The sequence below is a fragment of the Calidris pugnax genome, unplaced genomic scaffold, assembly GCF_001431845.1.
Source record: "Calidris pugnax isolate Ruff unplaced genomic scaffold, ASM143184v1 scaffold11, whole genome shotgun sequence".
In the NCBI taxonomy this organism is placed as follows: Eukaryota; Metazoa; Chordata; class Aves; order Charadriiformes; family Scolopacidae; genus Calidris; species Calidris pugnax.
Window position 1 is genome coordinate 16,515,267 of NW_015090803.1, and position 16,062 is coordinate 16,531,328.

The 16,062-nt window shown below is 46.0% G+C and overlaps 2 protein-coding genes across 3 annotated transcripts in view; both read right to left on the bottom strand.

Moving 5' to 3' along the window:
* Window positions 1-320: 320 nt before the first annotated feature.
* ARL4A (ADP ribosylation factor like GTPase 4A) lies at window positions 321-2,439 on the bottom strand. 2 transcript variants are annotated; one of them, XM_014937867.1, is made up of 2 exons: window positions 2,300-2,439; window positions 321-2,088 (listed from the first exon to the last, which is right to left on the bottom strand). In XM_014937867.1, the coding sequence occupies exon 2, from the start codon at window positions 2,001-2,003 to the stop codon at window positions 1,401-1,403; it is 603 nt and encodes a 200-aa protein (XP_014793353.1). In that variant the 5' UTR covers window positions 2,004-2,088; window positions 2,300-2,439; the 3' UTR covers window positions 321-1,400. The 2 variants fall into 2 exon arrangements, with proteins under 2 accessions (XP_014793353.1, XP_014793354.1); XM_014937868.1 differs by having other exon boundaries at window positions 2,296-2,432.
* A 5,552-nt stretch (window positions 2,440-7,991) lies between these two features.
* Window positions 7,992-16,062, bottom strand: part of SCIN (scinderin) — a 66,801-nt gene continuing 58,730 nt past the window's right edge. Inside the window, exons 11-16 of the mRNA XM_014937936.1 lie at window positions 14,670-14,840; window positions 14,005-14,182; window positions 13,306-13,427; window positions 11,637-11,714; window positions 10,421-10,481; window positions 7,992-9,689 (exon numbers count right to left, since the gene is read on the bottom strand). Coding sequence (XP_014793422.1) covers window positions 9,556-9,689; window positions 10,421-10,481; window positions 11,637-11,714; window positions 13,306-13,427; window positions 14,005-14,182; window positions 14,670-14,840 — 744 coding nt within the window. The 3' untranslated portion in view covers window positions 7,992-9,555. The remainder of the gene's footprint in view (window positions 9,690-10,420; window positions 10,482-11,636; window positions 11,715-13,305; window positions 13,428-14,004; window positions 14,183-14,669; window positions 14,841-16,062) is intronic.

Below are 16,062 nucleotides of genomic sequence, written 5' to 3' on the forward strand. Positions count from 1 at the left end.
CTTGAAAATCTTCTTCCCCCACTCCCTCCTCCTCCCCCCCCCCCCCCCCCCCCCCCCCCCCCCCCCCCCCCCCGCGCCCCCCCCCCCCCCCCCCCCCCCCCCCCCCCGGGGGGGAAATACCCTTGTAAACAAGAACAGCTTAAAGCATAATTAAAGCAGAACACAGGCCCATCTTGAAAATCTTCTTCCCCCACTCCCTCCTCCTCCCTCCCCCCCTCCCGACCCCGGCAGTGTCAAATGTTTTGAGTGTATAAAGCGTTATTACATTCCTAACCACAAAATACTTTAAGAGTCACGATCAAAAAAAAAAAAAGCATACGTTGAAAAGTGACATAGCAATACCACTTTAATAAAACAGGGTGTTTTTGGGGAGATACACGATGTGCTCTGCTAATTTTAACTCCATCTTTACTTCATTATAATTTTGTTTTATTGCCAGGAAAAGTCACCAGTAGAGCAAAGAACGCTGCACTGGTTTGAACCACAACAGCCAGAGTTGTTCTTTACAGCTCCTTTACTGCAATTAATTTACTTCTAACTTGATAGTAGGAGGACATAATACTCAGCATTCAGAAATAAATTACTAATTTTGAGTAATAGTTTGAACCTGATTAGCACTGTAGAACGATGAATGGCTACTTCTAAAAAAAAAAATAAAAACCCTTACATACCAAAAAACATGCTATATGTTGGGAAGCCACTCTTTCATGCTCCAGCGTGTTGTTTACATTTTTTACTCGTCAAAAAGTCTTTCTTTCTATCAGTTGAAGAATCCACAGCGCTTAAATTTCAAGTATTTCAACTGAACGTGATTCAATTTCAAAAAAGTGCCAAATTAAAAAAAAAAACACAACCTACACATGTAGTCAAGCTCTCATAGAAATCCCCAAACAAGGTAAAAAACCAGCTCTGGAAATAATGGGTTACTAGCTTCATACATGTTTTTAAAGCTGTATAATGTTCACCTAAACACTCCACTTAACGAGCATCAGAAGTTGAAAAACACAGAACACCTTCAATGCAAATTGCTTGCAGAGGGCACCCTCAAACATAGGAACACAACACTAAGCAGAAAACCCTCGTTTTATTTGGCTATTTAGACATCCATGTCACATATACCCACCCATCCTTTTCCTGATAGTATTACATCATCTATCGGGGCTTCTGAAATAACGCAGAGCCGTAAAACTCAGAAGAGACTAGTGAAAAAAACCCAAAAATAAAATTAAAAAACAAAATCCATAACTGCCCAGCCTTCCACACGGCAAGGCTGTGCAACTGATTGTTTTAACGTAACTAAGCTTAACGGCATCCAAACGAGCAGGCCCGGGTTTGGAAGCTGTCTCCTGTCAAATTTTGACCACTGTAACTACTCTAAAATAGGAAGGTGGAAACAGAACTCATCTCTTCTTTTTCTGCTGCTTCAACATTTTCCTTCGCTTAATTATCATATCGTGTAGTTTCTCCAGTCCCTCTTTGAGTCCATCTCCGATGATGGCACAGGTAGGCTGCAAATGCCAGGGAGTGGAAGAGCTCAGCTCGCTCATGGCTAACATCTTCTCGATTTCAGAAAGGGAGAGAGAGTTCCTCAAGTCCTGCTTGTTCGCAATGATAAGGACAGGCACTCCTTGATTTTCAGATATCCTAGTAATTTTGTGAAGTTCTGTTTTGGCCTCCTCCATTCTCTCCACATCGACGGAGTCCACCACAAAGACGATGCCATCGGTGCACCTGGTGTAGGACTTCCACAGCGGCCTCAGCTTCTCCTGCCCGCCCACATCCCAGAAGTGGAAGGTGACCGTTTTGGAGTTGCCCAGCGTCACTTTGATTTTCTCCGTGTTAAATCCTTTCGTGGGGACGGTGTTGACGAACTCATTGAACTGCAGCCTGTAAAGCACCGTCGTCTTTCCGGCGGAGTCCAAACCCAAGATGACGATGTGGAAGCTCTGGAAGGATGGCAGGCTGGAGAAGATCGGCGCCTGGTCCGAGAGTCCATTCCCCATCGCCGGGGGGTGAGGTGACCGCCGCCTCACACGGGCAGGGGCCGGCTCCCGCCGCCGGGGCTCACCGCCGCGCTGGGCTCCGCTCCTGCCAACGACACCACTGGCGTTACCTCACGGCGGACCCCCCTCCTCCTCCTCCTTCTCTCCGGGGCCTCAGCCGGGCTTCACCGGCCGCACCGCGCCGGCCCAGCGCCGCCGCCCCTCCGACTGCGAACGCGGCGGAACGACGCACGTCCCCTCAGCCCGGCCGCTGCCCACACTGCGGCTGCCCGCCCACCCGCGCCCCTCTCACCTACCGCTGGGCCGCGTCCCTCAGCGCGGGGAGGCGAGAGCAGCCCGCGCCCCCATCTCCGCACGTTGATACCGCTCCTCCCGCCGCCTCTCCAGCCGCTGTCTCTACCTCTGCGGCGTCTCCCCCGCATCTGGCGGCGCGGCGCCTCCCAGCCCGCGCCTAGCCCCCAGCGCCCCGCCCCGCGCTCTCCCATTGGCCCCGCCGGGTGGCGTGGGCGGGGCGAAGGGCCCGCTCCGCCTCGCCGATTGGCCGCCGGCACCGGCCACTCACCGCAGAACCTAATGACTTTTTTTTTTTAACCGCCCTCCGCCGGGCGCTGGGTCCCGCCGCCGCCGCCGCCTCCTCCGCAGCGCCCGGGGACGCGCTGCCCTCTCCGCCCGCGCCCTGCCCGAGCGACCCCGCTCCTCCTTCGGCGGGGCGGAGCCGCTGCCTCACACGGCCCCCCCTCGGGGAAAGCCGCCGTTGCCCCGCCCTCCGCCTACGGCCCAACGGGCGGGCGGCGCCGGCAGCCTCTCACCCACTGCGGCATCGCCCCGCCCCTTCGCCCCAGACGCGTGCGCTCATTGGCTGTGGGCGCTGTCACTCTAACCCCGCCCCCTAGCGGCCGGGGTGAGGCCTCTCAGCGCACCTGCGCCCGGGGCGGGGGGAAGAGGCGGCAACGCCCTTCTCCGGCCGCCCGTTCCCGCTGGAACCCTCTCCCGGGGAAAGCCCCCCCGGTGCGGGGGCGGGCGCCGCCTGTCCCGGTACGACGAGGGGCCGCCGTTGAGGCCGCTCCGCCGGCCCGGGTGCTGCCGTTGGCGCCGCGCGCCCTCCCGTCGCCTAGCAACGGGCCCCGACCCGGCAGCGCCTGCCCACGTGACCCGCCGCGCCCGCCCCCCGCCCTGAGGGGACGCCGCCATGGCCGGGGCTGCGCTGCCCTTCTGTGGGCCGCAACGGAGAGGGTGTCCGGGGAGGCCCCCGGGAGAAAAGCGGTGCCCCGGGGAGGGTGCTGCTGTCAGAGCCTCCTCCGTGCGGGGCCTCCCCGCTCCCGGTCTCTTGCCGTGACGCAGCAAGGAGCCCGGGCGCTAGGCCGCCGGCCCGCCTCTACCGCTGAGGAGAAGCCCCTCGGCTGAGGAGAAGCCCCTCGGCTGTCCTGCCCTCGCCACCGGGGACCCCTGCGAACACCGATATGGGCCAATTTAGAGGGGAGGGAAGCGCCAAGAGCGGGGTTTCTTGCTGCTGTTGCATAAATAGGAGCGAGCGGCCCCAGGCCCGGCCGGCTGCTGTCACCGCACTGCCCTTGCCTTTGGTTTGACCCCACAAAACGGGAGGCAAAACAGCCCCGGAGGAGCTGGGGGTAACCGAGTGGGTGAAAAAGTGCTGTTAAACGCCTGACATACACAGATAGCAGCAGCTCTCGGGACTGAATGCACATAAATGTCACCTATCTTAGTTACAAGGAAGGTTTCCCACAGCACAAGTGTATGTTAAGTAGTTCTGCGTTTTAATACCCAAGCCTGATTGGAGCAGTGAAGTCTTTCAAACTCAGAACTAATTACTAGTGTCTAAACAAACCATTTTTGTATGTTACCGTTCCCAGAGCGTACCAGTTTTAGGGCAGTATTTAATCTCAGACACTGTTGCTGTCTCCCCATCCTTCCATGCCTTCCCATAGCTCTCTTCACCGCTGCGTTTGCCACCCCAGTTCTTACACAGCTGTGGCAATTCAGATGGCTCCTTCTGCCCCTGTTGGATGCACACCAGCCTGGTGTAAAATACCAGTAGCACACAAAAGGATCAGATTTGCTGACTGCAGAGCAGGGCATACTATAAGAGTTTTCGTCTACATCTTACTTAGGTACATATTAAGTAAATCTTTTTGATAAAAGCCTGTGTTTAACTGCAAACTGAAGCTATCATGCTTCTGAAATCTGCTGGTCCAAGTGTGTTTCCTCTGCTGCACATCACAGTCGGCCACATCTTTGACCAGCCAGCCCCAGTAAAAGAGAAAATGTGTCATTTTTAATATTAACCTCGCTTTGTTTTTTTTTCTAGAGGACTTTCAGATTTCTTGGTGTGGCTGCTGAAAAGGGTTGAATTTTTAAGAATATTCTGGCAATCGCATCTGATTTTTTTTTTCCTTTGAAAGCATTGGACTTTATGTGTTCAATCACCAAGAATTATGATGTATACAAGAGAGGTAATTTAATAGTAAAAGGACATTGTATATCAATAAAAATTCCACGATGTGCTGTAGGCAAGGTTTCACATTATTAAGCTGTTAAGATGCTCATTATAATGCTACTAAAAATAGCAAAATTCTCATTTGCCTACCTCTGAGATTAATGTTTCACTGCTTTTATCTGTGTTAGTTATTTACATCCTGATCTTGCAGATGGCTCTCTTTGGAGGAAGTGGCCTGTTTGTATAGGAAAGTGATTTTACACCTATGGAAAAGCAGGAGTAAGTTACTACCCCTGAGGCCACCTGGTAAAGGTTCTGATTTGGCAGCGTTTTATGCTACTTTTGGATAGTACAAAGAACAGCAGAGCACCCAATGTAATAGAAAGGCATTTATAGTGACAGTAGAAGTGGGCCTTAATTATTTCGTGGATGGTTTTCAGTAATGTAAAATTGGCAGAAACCAGATAGAAATATCTTGTTAAGGAATATTACCAGAGATAATAGATTTATTCATAAAACTTGACAAGCTGAAATAAATCAAATTGACCTTTATCTCCACCTACAAAATTATGTGTTCCCTATTTTTAATGGAAAAATAAGCCTATTGGATATTGAAGTCTTAGCTTTCATGTCTGATTGTTACCAAGATCTGCTCACACTTTAACAGGGCTTTATAATAACATATTTTACAATTAATTCCACAAGGGGTGATACGGGCCAGCTCCTACTTTTATGGGAGGTATTTTAATTTTAAACTTGAAATGCAGGAAGATAAATGCCTTTATCCCTTGCTCTGCTGAAAGCAGTCAGTACATAGGAACAGATTTTGGTGCCCTTGAGAAGGGAGAGGTGCAGAACCAATGATTTTCTGGATATAGCATATCCAGCACACCAGGTGTAGAAGAAATCTTGTGTTTCTTTGGAAGAAGAGTTTTATGATATAATGGAGGTCATTTTAAGATTAGAGAGAAGAGAACATCTTCAGCAAAATCAGCATATCTGTATTTGTAAACATATACATGGAAAATGATTCACACTGTCAAGAACATGCTTGGAGAAGGAGATTGTTCTACTTCTCTTTCCCTCCCTACAGTTAATTATTTATCTCATCCACCTGTTGGAACTTGTTAGGAACTGAATTATGAGCTCTCTGGGGCAGGGACTATTTCTCATTGTAAGTCTTCTTAGTGCTTAGCACCTTGATCTTAATTAATGCCTGTAGGCATTTCTGCAGAACAGCTATTAAATAACAATCCAAGTTGATCAACTCCTCCCTCCCATGCGCTTCGTGCTGCTTTAGAAGTCAGAAGTGCAGAGTGGGCAGGTGTTCCAGGTGTTAGGGAGGGAGGAACGGTACCTGAAGGAGTGGGAGGGCCAGCAAGCTGACACATTCAACCTCTGGTAATTGAAGGTGAGGATGAAGCAAGGCTTTGATTGCCCTGGAGAAGTCTTGAATGAAGGAGGTGGACGGCGAGAAGTAGGGGGAGATACTTTCCTCACTCCCCATCTCGCTTGTCTGTGGCGCCGAGTTCTTTCTGGCTCAGCATTCCTCACCTCACAAAAACAACCACAACTTCAGCTTCTCTGGGCCAAAACCCTTTTCTCCTTTCTTTGATACCTGGAGTTCTCGTCTCGCCTTTGAAGGCCCTTCCTTGACACCTCTGCCAGGATGGGACACGGAAAGGAGATTTCTAAGGAAGAGTCCAGGCAGGGCTGTAGGAAGCAGAAGCAGCGACAGGTTACTATAAACATCATCAACTCCTTGTTTCAGTTCTTGGATGGAAACAACAGTAAACTCACTTTGAAGACCTTATAAAAGCTGTCTCTGCAAAAGCCTTTTTGCTTTCATCTCACAGAGCGTACGATTCAAACAAACCACATTACACATCCCCGTCTCACGAGACTGAAAAAGTGGAGAAGTCTTTCAGGGAGTCTGGTGCCCCACAGCTGTTGCCACCAGAGGTGTAAACTCTGCTGTCGTGAAAACCTGCCAAAATATTAATTTTTTAAATACGTACATTTTTAAGCCTTATGTTGACATCGGAGCTTTTTATCAGACTATAGGTTTCCCCTGTTCTGGCTCTCCCATGGCCAAGGCCACGCTGCTTCACAGGCTTTAAACAAAGTAGGGAAGGCAGAGAAACAAACTTAGGGAGGAAGAGATTGTTTAGCTGAGATGATAATCATCTCCCTCGACTCCCAAGAGTGGAGACAACGCTGCAAGAGCCAGCAGTGCTGCAAGGGCAAACCCTGGAGTTCTCATCTTGCCTTTGAAGGCCCTTCCTCGACACCTCTGCCAGGATGGGACACAGAAAGGAGATTTCTAAGGAAGAGTCCAGGCAGGGCTCTAGGAAGCAGAAGCAGTGATGGGTTACTATAAACATCATCTTGGTTTTTTTCCAATGTACTTATTCCGTTCAAGGCCTCTCTACTGCTGGGATATAAATGGAAAATAAAAACAAATAGAACCTCTTTATGTAAGGAAAAAATAAGCACGGACAGACTGTAAAGCAGAATTTTTCATGCTTTGAAGCCTTTGAATTTCAGAAGGCAAGTATCATGATAGATACGCGATGCATACAGCTCATGAGTGCACTCAACACCAGTCTGAATCTTCAAAGGAAGCATCAGAAAGCTTTAAAGAGGACGAACGGTCGCATCCCTTCCTCCAGTTTAATGGTGGAAGGCCTCAGGAACCCTTGGTTATTCTGCAAAAGCCTGTTATTAAGTCTTAGAGATGCTGCCTGATGAGTCTCACAGTGGAGCCCAGCCCTTTTGTTTAGGGACACCGACATCTGTACAGTCCTTCCTCTCAGCACAGCTCCAGATGGTGGGTTTTTAGGTGAGCACCACTGCACTCCCTTCAAATCACTGATCCGTGAGCCCTTGCTGAGGACTGGCTGAAGGCCCCGTGGTCCAGCACAGACATCTTTCTGTGGTCTTCAGACCTGTGACAATTCAGAGGTGAGGTAAAACGATAGCCATTAGCGGTCACCATGGAGTCCCTAACTCCAGGCTGTCACCGATACAGAACTAGGTAATTCTTCCTTTTCTGTGGAACCATCAGGCACAGGATGAGGGGTAACAGTTTTAAACTGGAAAAGGGGAGATTTAGATGAGGTATTAGGAAGAAATTGTTTCCTGTGAGGGTGGTGAGACACTGACCCAGGTTGCCCAGAGAAGCTGTGGCTGCCCCATCCCTGGAGGGGTTCAAGGCCAGGCTGGATGGGGCTTGGAGCAACCTGGTGTGGTGGGAGGTGTCCCTGCCCAGGGCAGGGGGTTGGAACTTGACGAACCTTAAGGTCCCTTAAGCACCCAGTTCTTTGATTTTCACTTAGGTTTGTGACTTCAAAGTTTTTGGGAAGAGTTCGCTCTCCTTTCGGTAAAATGGCACCAAAGTTAAAGAAAAAAACCCCAAAACTTCTCCTTGCATTGTCCACCTGGAAAAGAAGGTACACAGCGGGTCTGGGAAGTTTCACAAGTGGGAGCACCAAGCACCAGTATGTCAGAGAGCGGAAGATCAGCTCGGCATATCGGGTACTGGGTTTTGTAATTTTATTTTAAATGAAATTACATCCAGTTACAGCCCAGTTATATTAGCAGAGATTTAAACAAATATTTCAAGCTATCAGACCCCCATAATTAATCTTTCAGGTTCACAATTCTTATGACCTCAGATTAAATTCACTCTTTTGCATTACTCAGATTCAAAATCACAATCATGTTAAAAAAATACAAAAAGTTTAAAATTTTGCTTTCCAACCTAGCTTCTAAGAATAATAAAACAGTTGAAATGCCTTCATTAAAAAGCCACGTTGACATGATTTACAGTTGTACAAATTGTTTTTTAAAACAGGCATTATAGGAGAAGTGTTCAAAGCAGCGCCAAAGATTTGAAGCAGATTTTCCCCACTGCCCTTACCTAGACTCTTCCGGCTAAACTACAAATAAAAAACACTTTCAAACTGTACTCTTAAATTCATCAGAATAAAAAAAAATATAATCCAAAATAACTGTGTCTGAGAGAAAAGAGAAAGCCACATTCTCTGGTGTGTACTCACACTCCAAACTCCCAGGATGTGGGACTGGAACAAGGGGTTTCCTGGTGCTCAATGGACTTTGATATTTGACTACGACCTGGATGGAAAATGAGCAGAAACAGGTCCTGCCCCTGCCAGGGTGGGCAATGGGCCCACGGGAGAGGAACTGAGCACTGCTGAGTAAGGCAGCTGAGACAAAGTATGGCTTAAGGGCAAGATGCTTAAGGCAGAGTAAGTATTTTTGGAGCCCTTACTACTTCTGCTTCCACTTAAAAGCTCTGGTGCACTGGAATGTGCTTAAGAGCTTTGGTTAAAAAGACCTGGAGCTGGAGGCTGGTTCACAGGGATAAATCTGAAGAAATTCATTACAATGAGCTAGACAGGCCCTCAAAAAAACCCATTACCAACTTCATATTCTTAAAATCACACAGTCCTAAGCTCCAAATGTCTGTACTAACAGGACAAACACACACATTGAGTGCAGCTTTCTCAAAATACCCATCCCTTATTGGCCCCCTGCAAGACACAGATCCCGCTCTGGATCAGGGATCAGCTGGAACTGTGCGTGAGTGAGGCAATATTTTGGGCCTGGTAAGGAAATCATATCCAGCCCTGCCCTTGCAACAGATATAAAACTAGTCCTTCATCAGGCCAAATCCTGCACCATATTCTGCTGAGCTTAATCTAAAGGAATTTCTTTGGCATTAGCTTGGATTTTTAAGCGAAGGCAGAATTTGGCCCATTTTAGCACATTAAAATAAACGGATCCACAGCTTCTCTTTAAAGAATCAATAGATTAAGCAAAGTATTGGCAGCACTTCCCATATTTACTATGTGAAAAGCCCCACTCACCCCATTTGACCACTTTATGATTATCAATTTACCCTTTCCAGTGCAAAGAATTTCTAGGTTGTTCACAGACATATATATCAAAGCTCAGGAAAGTGTAACAACAGATGCATCACATTGTTGCATAAGCTTATGCTTAAAAAAAATACTAGAAAGTAGCTGGGCCTTGACCACTCTTTGGCTTGAAGCTGAAGCCTCCTTGGACAGATCAGTTCTTCCATTTGTTGGAGTCCCAAGCCAGGAACCAGCCGGTGAAGGTGGGGGGTTCATGTCCCTGCTTCACAATTACAATGGGGGTGCCCTTATCCCTGCCAGAAGGATCCGTCTCAATATAGCGTTTGGCTGAAACCAGAGAGGAAATAAAACGTGTAATATATTATTAGTTCATTGCTTTTGTATAAAAAATACATTAAAAGCCCTAGTGAGAGAGCTCAGGGTTACTATAATCCAGTATTCAATTAAATGATTTTAAAGGCAATGAAATGATCAGGTAGTTGCTGATTTCTCCCAGCTGCCAGTGAAAGAATTCTCCACGAGGTTAAAAGAGAAGGGTGGCTCCTCTGATTGTTGGTTCCCCCCAGCCAGGTTTGGCCCCTGAAGAGGAGGAAGCATTTGGTGGTGCTGTGCAAATGCACAACCTTCATCCCCATTTTTCCCATGTAAAAGCCAGTAGTTTCCCTTGACACCGCAACGTGACCTCGGTACGGGACGAGGGGATTTGTTGGTGTTCCTTTGACTATACACATTAGTGTAGGGTGCAGCTCAGCAGGTATCTCCTTTTAAATTCTTTGAGTGCAGTTGTTTTTTTTTCATGGAGCTCTCCTACATGCTCCTTCAAAAGCTCTGCAGCCTATTGAGTAATTTTACTCTTCATAAACTCAGAGATAAGAAAGATACAATGAATTTTAAATCACATTTAAAGGAGAAAATAATCTCCAGGATTAAATCCCAATAAACTCAATAACCCTTTTAGAGCCTCCAAACATAACTAGATTTCTTCAACATCTTTTTTACTTCTTTAAGTACTATTGATGCTACTCCTCTCAGAATCCTGCCAAATTGATTTGATTTACCAGATTTAACGGATTCCTGTCGCTCAGTTTCGTTAGCGTCCTTCCCAATCCAGACAAAAACCTGCAAAGAGAGGAAAGATTTAGCTCCCGTGTTGTTATAAGGATGTTGCGTGCAGCAGGTAAAAGACAAAATAGTAAAATGGCACTAGGAGAAGGAGTACCCACTCTGAGAAGACTGCAGAGACACACAGCTCTCACAAACCACAACTGATGATTTTTGTTTTCCCTCGTGAGAGACTGTAGTTCTGTCCCCTGAAATCTCATCGCTCTCGTGACACTGGAAGGCCAAACATTTACACTCTCAGATGAAAAGAACTCTGCTTATCTTTTATAGGTTACCTGGAAAATGCTTTTTAGGTGCAGGTAAAACCACTGATGAGGAGCTGTCTCTGGTTTGAGCTCTCTGTGCCCATCAACACTCGTGCCCTGTGCCTGATACTGCCCCGGATAAGTGCCAGAGAAATCACTGAATAACCCAATAACCCAACCCTGATCTGTGACCCCCACTAGTTCTTTTCTCAAGGATCTTTTTGGAAACCAGCTACATTTCCCAGACTTCTTACTTGAGTCCCTATGTCCCATCCACCTTCCCCCATCACTCCCTCCCACATGGACCTTGGACATTCCTTCTAATTTCCAAAAACCTCAGCCTTCTTTCCTTTAGAGTTAGGCTGAAGAAAACAAATAAAACATAGAATCATAGCATCATAGAATGATTCAGGTCAGAAAGGACCTTAAAGATCATCTGCTTCCAACCCCCCAAAAAATATCTGCGCATGAATCTAGACTTTGTCCCCTTCTCTAGGAATAATTTTCATGGGTGCTGCTACATAGATTTTGTGGCTTCCAAATAACTTTTAGGGAATAAATTTCCTTTTTTTTTTTTTTTTTAAATTAATAAATTTTAGTGATAAATTCAAGAATGTTATTGAGAGCCTTTCAGAACACTGCTGGGGCTTATATCTTGCAACCCCCATTGGTTTTAATGGGAAGTGCCTGCCATTGTCTCACATTATGCTTGGAAATTCAATCGTGTATGTTCACACCAGCACATCATAGAGTTCAAAAAATATAGCTCCCCTCTGGTATAATTTAAAGAAAAAGAAACCTCTTCCATTCTCACAAAGATGAGTTTTCCTCCCATCTTATGATCTAAGTGGTTACAGATAAATTGTTCTTGTTACCACAAAAAGCAGTGGTCAAGTTCACAGCTTACCTGCTCCCAAACATCCAGCAACATGACGTCATCTTCAGCCAAATCATCCTGAGTGAATTCTCCTGGGACCTCCTCAATCTAAAAAAGAGGGATATTATGGATTTTTATGGATTATTATGGAAGGGATTTTTTTTTTTTTAAATTGTTTCTTAAGATAGTCTGACTTTGGACAGACCAAATGTAATTTTTAAAAGGGCTAAGTCTAGAAGCTGGTGTGCAATTCTTCTGGCTCCTAAAGGGTCAAGCTCCAAACTGATTTGATGACTGCATCAAGGGTGTTTCACTGAAAGGAAACAAATCCCATTTCCTATAAAATCAGTTTTTCAGACCTGCTGGGATATTTTCAGGAGAGGGGGAGGCTTACATTGGAATTGTTACTCATATAAGTTGGGACCAAGGTCTGCTGGAAGAAGGGGACAGGGAAATTTCCACAGAGCATCTTCATCACACCCAAGCAAGCTTTCCAGTCGCTTGACAGTGGGACATTACAGATGACAAAGCCACTGAGGATCAGTCCCCAGAGGAAAGGCAGACTGCCTGCTTCTTCCAAGGATGTGCAGGCAGATTGGAAAGGAGTTTAATGTTATTCTGCATGAGAAGGAGAGGTGATAAGGTGGTCAGCCCTCTGCTGACTGTCAAGGGTTTGGCCATGCTCGGTCACGTAGGAGTGCCAAAAGGACAGGAAGCAGATGGTGCAAATGACATTCCCTTTCCCCACCCTGTATTATCGTGGCCAGAAGGTCAGAGTGATCTGACCTGCCCCTTCTGGTGAGCTCTAACAGGGGTGATTCTGGTACCAGAGAAATGCTACAGGAAAGAGGGAGGGAATTTAAAACAACCCCCAAACTACTGTATAGCTCCCAGCAGACTATTATAGAGAGGCTGGTTCCCATTACTGTATTTCACAGCAGTGTTTTAGAAGCTTGTTAGAAGAAAACCCTTTACTTCTCTCACATAAGATTTTAAAGGATCCTGTTTGTTTTATCCCTCTCCAAATGAACGGGCTGTGCCTTAAGGAGACTGCAGAGATGGCAGCCAACTCTGTCCCCTGCCTGAAAATTTGTGCATCCTTGCCAAACAGTAACACAGCATTGCCCTCCCAGAATACAGTAATTAATTAAGCCTGAATCACAGGCTTAATACCCAGTGCACAGGTCTGGGTATTTCTGCTAAGGAAATAAGTCTTCCTGCCTCCTTGAGTGCAGGCCAGTACCTCAGAGGCGTAATTACATGTCTTAAATCTCTGTGGAAAATTTCAGGCTGCTGGGGATTTTTGGCAAGGGGCGTTTCTTTTCCTCACCACCACGATCAAACACGTAAGGGGCAAGGCACTGACCTGCACTTTCTCAGTGAAATCACAGGAGTCTGGCAACGCCCCGCAAGAACACGATCACTTTTGACTGGGCACACGCCTTATCTTTTTGCATCTGCAAGGCTCCAGTCCGAGACTGGAGCATGCTCTGCCTGTAAACTTCTGCAGTATGAATTCTTCTGTCCATCCTTTCCATTTGGAATGATATAAAGCACCAAACCTCAGCTCTCTCTCTCTTGCCAAGCACGGCTCACTAAGCCAGATCCCCAAATTCATTTAATGTCGGCTGATTCCCAAGGCAAAATAGACCAGAAACTACATAATTAAACAGAAAGGAAGTATCCCTCATATACTCACAATAAATCTGCCAGTCTTATTAGAGCACCCATACAGGCGAGGGGGGTGATCTTCAGCCTTTGTCAAGAGCTGTGATGAAGTCTGATATTTTTTTTTACCTCCAAGTGCTTTCCAGAATTCCTCTGAAACACACAACGCATCATTTATTCAGCAGTGGGTTTAACATTTGATGGTTTAGCTTATTAGATACTGTTTCAAGCAGCCCCAAATAATATCTTCTTTGCCGTCTCAAAGATGGGTGCCTTTTTCTTACAGTTCTTCCTGCCTTTTGTCAAAATAACAATAAAGGTATCAGTTGCAGCCCTAGAGAGCAATGTGCTATGTCTTTCTCCCCTCCAAGTCACTCGTGGTAAAGAAAAGACCACATTCCTCTGCAGCCTCTGCTCCTGACTAGTCCTACAGACTTCCAGGGCGTCACACTTGTGTATCAGCCAGTTCTGGATAGATCTCCACACTGTCAGGTTGGATTTTCAAAGAGAGAGAGCGAGCATATGCATCGGCCTACAAAATCCATGATTGCAAAAACCACGTAGGCCGTGTTTCCATGCGGCGCTGTGCAGTCTCAGTTGCCTCTGGAGAGAGAGCGAGCATATGCATCTGCCTACAAAATACATGATTGCAAAAACCACGTAGGCGTGTTTTCATGCGGCGCTGTGCAGTCTCAGTTGCCTCTTAGCAACCACGTGGCTTCATACTCACCTGGTTCCTGGCCTTCATTGATTTTAGCAGCCTGGCACTTCAGAACGCTGGCAATGTACTGAGCCCCTTGCTCCTCTTCTCTGTTTGCTCCTTTCCCTACCCAGGTGTAGCCAGAGTTGTTTGGCAGTTTCAGAACGAAGACGTCATTGGAGTTCAGTGACATTGCATCAACATCAACCTAGAGCCAGAAAGACATTATGTTATTCTCCGTATTTTCAAGTAATGGGATCACTATTTTTTATGCTTATATAAAATGGGTGGATAGATGTTGATCAGCTATGGCTTTGTCCTTCAATTTTTCCCTGGATTTATTATGAAAGAAGTTAGAGAAGAATTTAACTTGAAACAGGGAACTGACTCAAAGGACAAAACTTAGGATTGTTTGGCAGAAGGAAAGACTATCTCATAAGGGTTGCTGATTGCTTGTCTCTTCTTTGTCAGCTGACAGTGTCTGCTAGGCATTTTGTTACGGGTTCTTCTGAAACATGTAGATTGGTTGTAGCCAGTTATGGCATATTCTCTTTGATTTATTAGGTGGGTTGGTCACACAGAGCAGTAATTTGGAGTTCTGTGTCCCTACTACCCAACCAGATTAGATGGAGAGGATCATGGCAGCTACAGCATGTTCCATGGGGAATAGTTGGTTTCACAGGAGGTGACTTTACCTCTGCAATCCTGGTGATGGCTCCCAGGTTCCTGCGGATTTGGAAGAGTCGTGTGGGTGGAGGAGGCTTCTGACCTTCCTTCTTGCTTGTCCCATCCTTATAGACAATAAGCGGTTTGTTTTTGAACAAGCTCAGTAAATGTGGAGGCTCTTTGCCTTGGCTGACTCGGATCTGTACAGACGTAAAGAAATGCAATAAAAGAAACAAAAGTAGTTATTTTTGGTCTTTGTTGAACGGCACAGGGGATGTTAGCCAATAACGTTAAATATGTTAGCAAAATGAGAAGTGGCAAGCTGAGAAGATCTAAAAATACAGTTCCAGACACATTAAAGTTCGAGCACTTGTGAGATTTTTTTTTGTCAATCACCCTGACACAAAGACAAGATTCAAACTTCTAACATACTGTTTAGCTGATTAAAATGGCTGCTATCTACCGTAATAAGAAAATTACTCTTTTTCAAAAGAACTGTCATTTCACAGAGTTTTACAGAGTGACTTAATTCCACTGAAAAAGTATCTTGGAAGTTTAGGTGCCTTGTATTTAAGCAGAAGGGAATAGTTATTCATCCTGGCCATTATTTCTTTCTGAAATGAAAAAGATGAACATAAATCTATCTCACAGAGGATAACACGGATGACAAAAATTCCATTACAGATGCCAAAGATGTTACTGGAATCTCAGAAAAGCACTGAGCTACGAAGAACAACTATTTTTGATTAGATGGTTAATATATGATGAAAGTGATTTGATACAACCATTTATTCTTCCTTTATAACAGCACTATGTGCCAAGGTGGAGGGCTGTGACTCCTGGCCTTCCACTCCCAGAAAGAAAAGAAAAAAAGACCAAAAAAAAAGGGACTGAGGCAGGAGGAGAAGTGGAGAGCCCCAGCCCTTTGCAGCCTGGCAGCCTGGGGTCAGTGCTTTCGCTTGTCTCGCTGCTGGATGGACTGGTACAGTCACCCGATACCCTCAGACACGAGTGGTGTAGGTGCCAAACTGTGGCAGGATTTATAAAATGAAAAACAAACAAACAAACAAACCCCAAAACAAAAAAAAAAAAACAAACAAAACACCCAAACCCATAACCCTAACCCCCTCCATACTGAGGGAAACATTCCTGCAAAAGAAACAGGGGAAGGACTTTTTAATAGTCGTTTGTACTGTAGTGCCATCTAGAGCACAAAATAATATATTTAAACCCTTCAAATAATGCTAATACAGACGTTCAGCACAGGTAATACATTCTAGGTACCTATGTACATGCATTCAAATGCACAGATATATAAGTGTGTGTATATATGCACTTATATATACATATATATATTCCTAAATTCATTGCAGGCTAAAAGTACTTTTAAGTATCATGTCCATCGCAGTGAGGACTCCTCCA

Coding starts and splice junctions, on each gene's coding strand:
- ARL4A (XM_014937867.1), bottom strand. CDS start 2,003: ATGGGGAATGGACTCTCGGACCAGGCGCCGATCTTCTCCAGCCTGCCA.